The 13409-nt window shown below is 38.5% G+C and overlaps 1 protein-coding gene and 1 long non-coding RNA gene across 6 annotated transcripts in view; both read right to left on the reverse strand.

Annotated features, from left to right (window-relative positions):
- fam13b (family with sequence similarity 13 member B) overlaps positions 1-13409 on the reverse strand; it is a 66802-nt gene that overhangs the window by 42066 nt on the left and 11327 nt on the right. For 4 of the 5 annotated variants that reach the window (XM_040010424.1, XM_040010425.1, XM_040010427.1 and 1 more), the window contains exons 2-4: positions 8583-8735; positions 6872-7084; positions 901-1113 (exon numbers count right to left, since the gene is read on the reverse strand). In XM_040010424.1, the coding sequence (XP_039866358.1) occupies positions 901-1113; positions 6872-7037 (379 nt within the window). In that variant the 5' untranslated portion in view covers positions 7038-7084; positions 8583-8735. The remainder of the gene's footprint in view (positions 1-900; positions 1114-6871; positions 7085-8582; positions 8736-13409) is intronic. The other variant, XM_040010423.1, reaches the window with a different exon arrangement.
- Positions 3057-5579, reverse strand: LOC120720661. The gene is made up of 2 exons (XR_005693003.1): positions 5527-5579; positions 3057-5213 (listed from the first exon to the last, which is right to left on the reverse strand). It is a non-coding gene; the product is annotated as an uncharacterized LOC120720661 (long non-coding RNA).

Consider the following 13409-nt stretch of genomic DNA (forward strand, 5'->3'; position numbering starts at 1 on the left):
TCACCTCTGGGAGAGGTGAAACTAGGTGAGACGGAGGGCGACAGAGAGGAAAATGTGCAAAAAAGGCAATCCTTTTACAAGTGCAGTGGTGCCATTACAGAATATAATACACTGAGAAATAAATGGCATGACAAGGAGTCTCGACAAACACACAGCCAGTCTTCTACTATAATCTGGATGACAGCAACCGGAACAACCATCATTGTAACAAGGGGATTAGAGCAGATTATCTGTGATAAAAACAGAAGGGAAAGAGGACAGGCCAAAGAGCTGAAACAAAAAAGGGAAATGAAACCCATGCCTTTCAATCATTTTTTACCCAAATACACAAAAATCCCTCAAAAATGAAGAATTAATAACCACTGAAAGACAGCAGTTCTCTCTGGGACATTGTTAACCCAACCTTAGATTTTGAATTTGAGAAGCGTGTGGACAAGCAGAGGCACAAAGAATGAAGAAAGGAAAAGATAAAGGCTGTGCATCAGCGTAGCAGATATGCAAACATAGAGATAATTCAGGTTCTCGTTATGAAAGAGTTTGTTTCAGCCAGTTTTCCTTACATGCAGACCACCGTACTGTGTACTCACAGCTTATATAACCAGCATCAGCCTACATGGGCACAGCCTTAACAGCTTAAAACAAAATCAACTTGGATGAAGACCCAGAAATGATGCAGAAGAGTGTGCGCTTGTTTTTATAACAGCTATGGTCAACACTCTTTTCATAGGAAGTACATTTACGGACTGAGCAGAACAAACTCAAAGTTCCAACCGGACTTTAGGAGGACAGGGTGAAAAAGGAGGTTAACTGCATTGTACTGGATAAAAACAGACTGTGGTTGAGTGTAGAAGAAATTCGTAAAATAGCATGAGAAGAGGAAACACAGCCACGGTCACACACCTTGATAGAGCTGTAGTATACGTCCCTGTATAGCCGTTGGGATAACGGGCTCAGGAAGCTCCTGCAGGAACAGTCGGAGCAAACTGACGGCTGACGCCAGATCTGCCTCCTTCTCTAGCTTCACCTCCTCACCACTGTCATAGCGCTGACGCAACCAATCCACTCGCTCTGCATTGCCATTAACCAGGAAGAGCCCCTCAAAGTCCAGGTGACCTAAAGACACAAATAGCAGCAGTTATGAATATGTTAATTATCAACTCAAACTACTTCAAAACCATTCATGTTAATATACAGTTCAATTTTCAGTATTTGGTTAACTTTGTTTGCTTATTCATTTTTACCAGGATTTTTTAAAATTATATTTATTATATAACAATCACACCTTTCTCATATTTGCATAATTGTTAAGATAACCTCATCAAAGCCCTACTGTGGTTCACAAACAGGTGTTTTCATGCTTAGGTCTTTAGAGATCTTGGCAGTAGCTTAGGTGTGGCACACTTTTTTGCAGCTAAAGGTTTGTCAAATTAAGTCCTCTTGTAGAGGTGATCAGGAAGGTATGCCAGGCATTACAGTAGTTTTGCAAGTTATAATACCTACTAGGTGACAGTCTTGCTTTCTGTAGTTTGGCTTGCTTGCTTTGGATTAATTTTGCATGTAAGTAAATTTTTTAGTAGTTGATATCAAAAGCAGAGAGAAACAGAGACACTGGATCCAATCAACGAGCCCATTCACAAGCTCATGTCTGTCAGAGAACTCTAACAAAATCAGGCATTACAGAGTCCAAAACCGATGTTGTAATAACATGCTTATTGTCACCTTGTAAAGTGTAACAACCAGGTTTAGCACCAGGAATACTATTATATTGTCATTGGTGTTTTAAAACAGTGAAGATTTATATGCTTTCCCCCCCCACAGGGCATGTTTTTCTGACAATAATAACTCATAAAGATGCAACAAAATACAGCTTGGTCATGTTAGAGTTTCCAAATTAGGAATTGAAAATTACCAACCTGTAAGGGAAGTCAAAACTAACCGAGTACTGTAATTTTGCTGATGCAGAATGATTCAGATCCTTCACTGTTACACAACTTATATAAGATGAACAAAAGAAAGTACAGTGATGTGTGTGTGTGTGTGTGTGTGTGTGTGTGTGTGTGTGTGTGTGTGTGTGTGTGTGTGTGTGTGTGTGTGCGTGCAAAAACATTTGGTTATGTGGATTCTTCCCTTATCTATCAGAAAAAGCACGACCATACTGTAATATCATTCGCATGTGAGGCAGCATCACATGTGTTTGTGACAGAAAAGATAAACCAATCTGTAAATCTTGTGAAGGCTTTTTAGAGGACATTTTTAGAATAACCAACATTTTTCCCCCTTGTTTACCAAACATATCAGTTGATCTTGTAAAACAATATCCTGATGTTATGCACTGCGATGTCACATGAATCTGCTGCAAAAGATTTTTGGTTGTTTTTCTGGATGTGCAACAACTACTTGGTTGCAGCTACCTGACCAACCACTTGTAAGTTGTTGAAGTAGCGTGTAAGTTGTAAGTTGTTTATACAAATTTGCCAAAAAATGTACTGAAACATATACAAACAAAAGAAAAGGGGAATATTTGATAAATGCATTAAAAGCAAAGCTCCAAAGAAATACAGTGACTGCATGCATTTTCACCTGAAAACATCTGTTTAGTGGTGAGTGTTCTAGATCTGATGACTTATCGCTATCACAAATGTGCGAAAATGATCCGTTTTTGACAACACAACAAATATATGGTGTGGGGAAAAAAAAAAAAAACACACAAAATGCTTCAAACTATATTTAAGTGGTAATGGTTTGATGTGTGGATTACATTTGATTATAGCCTCACTCTCCAGTTTCTTATCTGTTAACAAGCAAGATAATCAACTAAGTCCAAATGATGACAGGAATCCCGTGGGACCTGCTCCCTTTTATATCTCCACAAAGCCGTCTACATGAAGAACACCAGAGGTACACCGAGTGACAGCAGAGTTACACTAAAATAAAATAAAACGGTCTCTCTGTCTTTGCTGATCCATTAAAACACTGGGCATTTGCTCAGACATGCCTCTAATGTTTTCAGCTTTTGGCAACTGTCTTCTATCAAATTGACATTTCACGTCATTTTCCTGCTTCAACTACTACCAGGCATTCCAGAGAGACGGAGGCCTTTTCACTGTCTTAGTAACTTCCTGACAGGCAGCACCCCTCTAATTATTGCACCAGCAGAGACCCTGGAGACTTATTGCATAACCTCATGTAATCAAAGAGCCCCCAAGTTACACAAATCACCAACCTGCTTCACTGGAAACAATTTGAAGTGGTACTTCATTTCAGCAGTTTTTAAAAAAAGTTCAGTGACAACTCCAGTGCTTTTGGGGATCCAGAAAAAGCGTATTTATTCAACACTTATTTACTTTAACGTGAAAATGTATCCAGCGTGTCCAGCGTCCCATTGACCTGCTTTGTAAGATCTCTATCAAAGATGAATCCTACTTAAATGATCAGGATGCTTCCTGATAATCTTTTTTTTTATTACTTTAAACCATTTATTGTCTTCTCAGGCAATTCCTTCATTTTATGTGGGATATATTTACAGCTGTGGAATTGCTTTTCAATCTCTAATGATACAAAGTACATCAACTGATCTTTACATGCTCTGCAATTTTTTATCTCATGTGAAGTAATTTTGCACACAGTAAGGGTAATGACATACAAGTGTCTAATTGATATAACAAGGGTCAAACCAACAACATATCTTTAGCATACATAAGACTGTCTGGCTGAGGTTTTAAAGAGCTATAAAACAAGTACTGATAGTGTAATCTAATCAGCACCAATATACAAGCCCAATTCAGATTTGGTTAGTTTAAAAAAAAACAACAAAAAAAAAACTTGGATCTGGCTAGTGAAACAGTCAGGCATTTTACTTCTCATCTTTCAGACTGAGCTGTCTTAACTGCCAACTTCCTTTTTGCACGAACATGACAGAAGACTGAAGTTGCTGTTCTGTGATGCTCATACAGAAATGTTCTAGGGAGTTGTAGGAAAATCCAGGGCGAGCGCTTGGTAGGTTACTCTCCTCACTCTCTTCTGTTTTCACAAGTGAGGCTGAAGTTGACAGAAGTGTTATGTAACAGAAGGAAGCCAGCCGTGGAGCTGTCTGCCAGGGCCTTCAGAATTTATCTTATCAAAAACTGGATCCCACAAACAACATATTTTGGTTTTATCATGATGTAAGATACTGTAGCTCAACAAAAGCAGGACTGAAACATCACAGAATCTGATTTAGCTGGACATCCAACATTTTGTACTGAGAAATTGTTTAAATCTTTGGCTCGACGTGTTTAGTTAAATAAGCGGAATGACCTACAGGTGCAACCCCTCGAGTCAAACTACAGCTAAAACGGAATAAAAGGATTTTGACATCAGCCGCAGAGTTCTTTCTACATTAAGTAAACTAACATTAGTGGTAATTATGTAAGATTATGTAATGCCTGTATCCTGCTACAAATGAAACGTTCCATGTAAATATGACTCATAACTTTAACTGAGGGAGATGCAGCAGATCCTTACCAAAAAGAAATGAGGTGAAAGATCTGCTTCAGCCACATGCAAAATTTAAGGCACCTCTTATAATTTAATCACAGAAGATTTAGAGGAGCTTTATCCCTACAAGAACTTCTCTGCTTCTTTTGTACACACTGAATGTCTGTAACTAGGCTACGTTCCTCTGGCTATTTTAAGTTCATTTAAGAATTAAGCTACTTTCAGTACTATTAATAATTATTTAGACTCTTTCCCTCTGATTTAATTTCAATAATTACTTCCTCCAAATCATTTCCCTATTACTGGGCTATGTACCAGAGGCCTTTAAGGTGGCAGTGATTAAACCATTACTTAAAAAGCTGTCACTTAACCTAGCTGTCTTAGCTAATTATAGGCTATATTAAAGGCTAATAATCACCAACCTTATTGTTATCTCAAAAATTCTAGAAAGAGTAGTTTTAAAACAGCTAACAGATCATCGGAAGAAGAATTGTTTATTTGTAGAGGTGCAGAAACAGAATTAGTGAAGGTTACAAATGATCTTCTTATGGTCGATGACAGTGGGCTCATCTCTGTGCATGTCCTGCTAGACCTCAGTGCAGTGTTCGATACTGCTGACCATAATATTTCATTACTGCAATTAGAGCATGTTAAAGGTACTGCACTGATTTGAGTCTCTCTAATAAACTTCAATTTGTTAATGTTAATGGAGAGTCTTCTTTACTAGGGATGGGTACCTGTAGGAGCCATTCTTGGGTTAATCCTTATGTGGTCACTAGAGGTCACCTTTTTCTGTTTTGATTATGTAATGTAAAGGTATTTAAGGTAGACGCACGTAATCGGCGTCAGGTGTGTCATTGAGAAGGCAAACAGTTTGTGACCGTTGCGCTGTTATGCTAAGTCGATACAGAATAAAGACCAAAAAGGACAAGATACATACTGCTGGATTTATTGGACTGTGAACTTAATTCATGCATACCAGTGACATCGCGTCACCCCCGTTAACGACCACCTCAGTGGCTTCAAGCGTAGGCTTAGCCTCTACAGTACCGGTATCGGTTCTGACATAAACAGTAGTAACCAGACCGAAAAGCAGCGCACATTTCGGTGCTTTTTTTTTCCTGAGATGTTATACACTTTGGATTCTAGCCAATCATTTTACCTTTGCAAGCGTAGTAGGCGGGCCCAGGTACGTACATTCTTTTAGAGCAGAGCTACAGATTAAAAATGCCCAAGGCGAAGCGGTCAAAGTCTGGCTGTACTTCACAGCAAAAGATGCAAACTCAGCAAGTGCTTTAAGGTGATACTGTGCAAAGAAGGTAGCACCTCGAATCTGATGAAACACCTAGCGACGTATAGCATTTTGTTAAAAGCCGAGAAATGCGCCGTATTTGATAGCTTGCTGCAAGACCTCACACTGTGCACATCTACTGTGGGTGTTGTGCCTGTTATCAGACCCGAAGTTAGCAACATCCCCCAAGAACCCGAAGAGGAGAGTCCTGGCCCCTAGCCCTGCCAGTGTAGCAGAAATGATGACCGATGATGATGATAATTTACGTTGAGTAGGCTAACCACGTTAATAAATTAATGCACGTAAGGTGAACTAGCAAACACCATCGTAGTTACATGCGGCTGTCTTCTTGTTTGATGGCAGATACTAAAATAACCAAAGAAAAGAAAAAGTGGGAAACAACTAAACATGAGAGGTTTTTGGACAAAATTGGTATTTTTTCCATTGTTTAAGCACTGCTTCCAGCCAAGAGTGATACCATATATGCCCTATAGCTGCAGAAAAGGCTAACATTGTTATCTTTTTACAAAAAAACCAGCTAAACATAAGAGGTTTTTGGACAAAATGTGTGTTCTCCATTCTTTAAGCACCGGTTCGAGCACCGTTTAAGCACCGGCACTGTTTCTGGTATCGGATAAAACCTAAACGATACCCATCCCTATTCTTCACACACTAAGGTTAATTATGGAGTTCCACAGGTTTCTTTGCTAGGACCAGTTCTGTTTACGTTATACATGTATAGTATACACTTTCCCTGCTATGCAGATGATACCAAGCTCTATCTTTCCCTGAAGCCAGATGACACACTAATCAGTTAAACCGCACAAAACTGCAAGTTTTATTAAAGACATAAAGACCTGGATGACCTCCAATTTCCGGCTCCTAAATTCAGATAGAAAGTGATATTATTGTACTTGTCCCTTCAAATCTTAGAAATATGGTATCTAACCAGATACTTAAGTCTGGATGGCATTACTTTAGCCTCCAGTAACACTGTGAGGAATCTTGGACCCGTTTTTGACTAGGATATGCATTTCAATGTGCATATTAAACAAATATGTAGGACTGAATTAAACTGAACTGAACTGCGTCTCAGTCACTCACCGTGCTCCTCAATGTAGTCGACAATATCTTTTACTAGTGCAGGAACCTCATGGCCGCTGATTGTGTGTGTGTGTGTCACATCCTCCAGAGGAACACCAAAAACCCGTGTGGTGCTGGCTGAGCTCCCGCCCTCGTTGCCTGGCAACGGAGACACGCTCTTCCTCATGGCCTGCTCCTCCTCCTCCTCACCACAACCCCGCCAAGACCTCACGTCTTATAAAGGAAGAAATGGGTGAGATCAGACATAATGTGAGAGAAAGACAGAATGCAGCCTGACTTAAAAAAAAAAAAAATCTTCATCCTTGATCATGCGGGCTTATAGATACCAAGAATAATTATTTAAAGGCGCCAGTAAACAGTCATGCAGGACACACAGGACTGTCTGGCTTTACTAACTGTTAAGTGCCAGTGAGTGGGAGGGGGCAGGGCCACAGCTACAGGGTAGTGACCTGCAAAGGGATTTTGTAAAAAGAGGGTAGGTGGGGGAGTAGGACATCTCATGTCAGTTTTGTTTACAGTCTTCCAAAGACTGCATAATCAATTTACCAATAAATAAAGAAACAATCATTTTTGAGAAGCTTTACCCTGCAAACATTCAGATTCCAATTTTCTTTGACTAAAATGTGTAGTCAATATTCAAAATAGCTACTGACTAATTGTCTGGTTTTCAGTTTGTAATACTGTACCAGTGTTTTTATCCTATAACAAATGTTGCATGACAAATTGCTTTGTTTGCTTCCTGCAGTCTTATATTATGTGTTCTGTGGTCCTCTGTAGCTTCTTTAGAGGTGATGACATTCAGGATGGGATGAAAATCAATGCAAAATAAGCAAATGAAAAGTCTGATATTGACGTTGGTTGTTTGGTGAGTAATCTAAATGCAAACATCGACAGATGGTGTCCAGTCCACTCATCACTGGGGGAGGAACATCAGTTTATCAGAAATGTAATCTCAATTTGTTCCAGTGAAACTAATCTTACAGTATTATGTAACTAATGATAGCGGTCTTTTAAATGTAAGCAAGTAATCTGCCCTTATTTACAATAATGACATACAATGCAATATAAATATAAATTACATACAATATGAGTACATATTTTAATAGTTTCAAACATCAATGTTAAAACATTTTGATTTTCAGGTGAAAATAGAAAAATATCAGCACTAATAATTTAAAATACGTTCAATGCATTCTTTGTAATGAGTAGATAAAGCTACATATATTCAGTGTGCTTCTCTTTTACTCTCTTGATATCCAGTTTGTTTTACAATATCAACAGCTACTATGTTTAAACCTACTTTAACAGATTGTTCGCATTACTAAGTGGATACCTTCATAACATGTACCAATGACTGCTTATTTTACAGCCCTTGGCAGAGTTCATCGGTTGTAGCTAATTAATTCTTGGCTGTAGGATGATGTGCTCTTTGTATCCTCACATCTGGGCTCTTTATAGCACCAAGAATCATAAAGATAATAAAATGAAATCTAAGAAATAGTTTATAAGGAAGTGTGACAATGAGACATTATGATAAACTCGCTTTGGCAAGTTTACCACACTGTTGACTGTATTACATAAGTTCCAAACTGCTTAAAAAAAACCCGATGTGCATCTGATCTGTGATCATGGCTTAGAAATGCACCGAGTCTATTTTCCCCTTCAATTACGGATGTGGCTCGGTAAGTGTTGTGTGTTTGTGTGCACTCACCGTGTAGCAGTGAAAGTGTGTTCTATCCTCTCCTCCCCTGGCCAGTAAACCACTGAACCATCTATGGCTGCTTCAGGTTGTGGCAGAAGATGAGCCGGTAGTTCCTCATTGACAGACCGCTAATCCCTCGAACAGGATTCCCTTCTAGCTACACTGAGAAGAGAACCAGGAAAAGAAAAAAGATGGAGGGGAAAAGAACAGGAGATAATGGCAGAAGAAGACAGGATAAGGATGGAGACAAAAAAGATGGAACATTTTTAATTAACCAATCGCAGGTGTGTTGAAAAACACAATTAGCTACTTCATGTAGTAACAATGGGTTTCATGTGGGCTATAGTTTTCCACTTCCAGTTTCTATTCTCAGGCTTTATATCCATACATTGCATGTTCATGGTTATTTAGTGATGAAAGATGCATTGGGCCCAATACCAAAGCTGGAATCGCAGCAATAAAAACCCACAACAGCGAGTTTCAGTTTTCCCTTCTCTTCTTCTAGTTTTTCTATGCTCCAAGCCCATTTTCTTTTCATCTTTTTTCATTAAAATCCTTTCTTTCCTGTTTCTTCACTCCCCATTCTGTTTTTCTGCTCTCCTTGCTCGCTAATGAAATCTTCAAGGTTTGAGATATCAGGCTGTCTAAAAGTCAGCTGGAGAGCTGAATACAATAATTAAACCAATAAAGATTGTTCTGGAAAGCTGTGCCATAGTGTCTTACAGACCTGTGCCTGCCCGTATGCACAAAGAGTCCCATTTAATGTGTCTATATTAGGTGTGTTCCTATTGACTTCCTGCCCCCTTAGAGTGTGCATGTGTGTCTCAATACTGCCATTGTATGAATGTGAACTATTATTTGCCCAGACAGGACATGGTTGCATGTTAGAATACGTGCAAAATGAGATCTAGCTGATGAGTGTACGTGTCTGAACGTATATCAGGAGGAAAAGTTTACTTTTGCTTAACTGGTCAGTATGGAAATATGTACCACAAACTGTATTTTATGTTGATGAAGCAAAGGAAAGGCAGGTAGACCCATTTAGGCTCCAGACTCAATAAAACAGTGTATAAATGCACTTTTCCATTTCACTCCTTTCTTCCCTATCTTATTCACAGTTTTGGCTGTGTGTTACACAACCCACCTGGCCTACTTGGATTCAACAGTTCTACAATAAGAGAAGCGCAGTAGTAGAGATAAACAGGAACAGAAATTGGCACGACAGGAAAATACTGACAGATAAAAGATTTGCCTCTCTTTGCAAAAACAGTAAGATTTCAAAATTACAAAAGTACCTAAATCTCCTAAACAGTCATCTGGATCATGTAAGTAAGACCATCAAACGGAGCCAGTTACAAACCTTTTTAAGAGCCTTGGCAACAACCATATGGAAATAAAGCCCTGTGCCATGTTATGAAAGCTACAATCTCAAATCAGGAAAACCATGAAAAAACTCCAGTGCACTGACTTAAGCACTAACGATAAAATGAGCTCTTTGCCATATTTGGTTAATATAAAACCTAAATCGACCATCAGATTACTTGGAATCGTATTTCTGGGTTTTGTGGGACTCAGCTGAAACAGAGTTTGCATATTATAATTGTCAGGCACAGCCATGTTTCCTTGTGATGAAGAAAAGAACTGCAATAAACATAGAAACAACTGTTTTCAAGTTTGGTTTTTAAGGCAGCACACATAATTATTGTCTCTTGTACCATATGGTCTGTTTGGGGACTAAAGTTTTACTTCCTCTCCAATCTGCCATTTTGTTTGAGTACCAGTGTTCCCATCTTACTGAACTGTTGTCCGCAAAAACTAAGAGAGTGATATTTAATATCAAAGCTTTCCCAATGACTACATAGGATATTTTACTTAAGTTCATCAAACTGACTTTTCAGTACCCTTGTGTTTGCTCACAGTTATTACTAATAAAGAGATTCTTCAGCCTCCAGTTTTTCTAAGGCCAACTGAACTGGCATTGCTAAGCCTCTTTAAAAGCCAGAGAAAATCCCACTGTTGCAGCTAAAACTCTTGTACTGGGTCAGAGCCCGCAAGCTACACAGCTTTGTTCCCAGAAAACAAAGTCATTATGCAATCCCTAACTACCGTTTCTGAATATTGTTAGATGATTATTAATTCACCAGGCTGAAAGCTTTAATAGCAGAACCAAAAGCTTGACATTAACAGGCAGGTTCAAAACACTTGAGCAATGTCAGACAGAGGAACAGACAGATGAGGACAATCTCTAATCAAGAGATTAGACAACCAACTAAACCAAAGCCTTGCCTGCTATGAAAATTTACTTTAAAAGATCTTTGCAGTGTTTGGTCAGCAATAGAGCTGATTTGTATGCTTCTATCTGATCGTCTTAAACCCATATACATTTTACAACGTCCTTCTAAACAATAAGGGGCATTGTTGAACATGATAAATTTTAAGTGTTTGAGGAGAGAAAAATAAACCTGAATAAGAACGAGGAAGGAAGGTGTTCAAAGAAAAAGACACACACCCAGAAAGGTGTACACAGAGACACACGGCTAAACAATAAGACGGTAAAAAGCCATGAGCTCACACATTTCAATTGGGAGGGACCGTGTGGTCCAGTAAAGAACTGGAATGCATATCATTTGGGAACAGGCATATTCTTATTGTTTCCCTCGCATCAGCTGCGATAGAGGATGAAATGACTGGAATCATTTGTTTCACATTTGCTTATTAGATGCCAAAACATCATACTGTTTTGGCATCTAATAAACCTCCAGACGTATGGCTATGGCTCTGCTAGTCTTCTGGCATTTTCCAATTGTACTTTATTGTCTCACTAGAATAAACACGGTCAGTTGATGTGCTAAAGAAAGCACAGAAGATAAGCTAAATTAACTGTTTCACCCTCTGAAAGTCAAACACTGCTAATGAAAAGACTTGGTTAATGTTTGACTATGAGGATTTCTGGTTTTTGAGTTTAAGGTGCAGAAGGAACAGAAACAAATTTGAAATGAATCATTTATGATCAGAACTTTCGAAGTAAAATACGAGTTTGCAGAAACTGAGTTAAGGTGGCAAGATTTTTTTTTTCCAGGGACTATATTCACAACTAATCATGTGATTTGAGTCAGTTCAACTACACCTGCCGGGAGAATCAGATTCTGGATCGTGACTCTATCCTTGCCATGTGACTTGTATCACATTTCAGTATGCCAGCACCTGTGTTCACATAGATATGAAACCTGAACAGAAAGATCAGAGGTTCCACAATATGACTATGACCACACAGTTCACTGACATTGTCCAAGTGATAACAGCAGCAAAAAAAAGAGGAAAGAACTATGAGAACAAAAGACTTGTTAAGTTGAACCTCTGATGTGCAAAACAGTGTCTTTTCTATTAAAACAGAGTCCATGACCATAATGAAAATAAAATATTCACAGGGCATTATAAATAAATCAGCAAATTCTCCCCAACGCGCACCATGGTGTGAAATCTACTGAATAAAAGAGATCAAAGTGGTTCAATTCTGCAGTCTGTGATTAGTTGCCAAACTATCATGGTCCAACTAAATGAGAGAAGGACAAGGTGACAAAAAGAAGGTTGGAGGAAGTAGCTGGGCCAGGAATTCTCTTCATAAGAACAAACCCAGAAACTGCTCCTGTTTCCTGCATTTCAGTAGTTCTGTTTTTCATTCTCAATGATGTACTGTCTTAAATTTCTGAGCTTAAAAAAATACTTGCTTTTACTTTTATACAGATTGGCTTCCTGGATTCAAAATGGTTTTGTTTGCTCTTCAGAAGATTATATACAGACTTTGTCAAAATCTGAAGAATTAAAAAGGCTTCATTCTCATACAAAACATATACGCAATCTAAAAAACAAAAAAAACCAACTCTATTCTCTCAATTAAACATAATAGTGGTATAAGAAATAGAGTGTTTTAATTGTCACTTACAACAAAGTGCCTGGGAGTTTTTTAGCATTTATATTAAACCAAAAACTAAAAAAGAGAGAAGCCCTTTGTTGTGCCCTGGCGGCCCACCTGGTAGAGTAACTGCACCTTGCATTAAGGATCAGTAGGCCTTACTGCAGTGCCCCAAGTTCAACTCCAGCCTTTGCTTCTGTCTCCCTTTCAAGGTAATGATACAAGTTTCCTGTGAATTCGTGTAATAGTTTATTGGAACTTGGGTGTCTACGTGACTAAACTGCCTCACAAATCTATTCCGAATTTCTTGAACCTTGCCGCTGAACAATTCTTGCCAAGTATATTACTTAATCACATTAAAGAAAAAAAAAGAAACTAAAGTAAATATTTTGATAAAATAAAAACCCAGTCTTAAAACTTAGTGAAACATAAGACCTAAGACATAACATAAGACATAAGGTAAATAACAGAAAACTATGTAAAATACACATGCGATACATACATGCAAAGAAAAAAAAAATCTTCAGGAAAGAGATTTTCATTCTCCTTCCTGAAAGTCTTAAAAGGTAAACGTGAGAAGAAACATGAATCCCCTAAACTTTATCAACTTTTATGGTCTGCCATAAAACCATTATTATGGCCTCATATTTCCACACACACCTACTGTGTTAGGTGTGTTGGACTCAAGTAATTTCTTACATGTATCCATTGATTGTTAAGTCGATAGTGTTGGAATGACCCACGCCAACCCCACCCCCCCAAAAAAGGTCTGTCTCTGAAGGAATGAAGATGACACGTCACTTTAAGCACTCATCAAATATATCAGGCATTGGTATTTATCATTCAGGGTGTGTATACTTAAACATTTTCTGTGCCATCTGATTTGCAATCTGAGTGACTGAGCACAAAGTGGCGGCTTTTAA

This window comes from Simochromis diagramma, unplaced genomic scaffold, assembly GCF_900408965.1.
Source record: "Simochromis diagramma unplaced genomic scaffold, fSimDia1.1 OVJJ01000585.1, whole genome shotgun sequence".
In the NCBI taxonomy this organism is placed as follows: Eukaryota; Metazoa; Chordata; class Actinopteri; order Cichliformes; family Cichlidae; genus Simochromis; species Simochromis diagramma.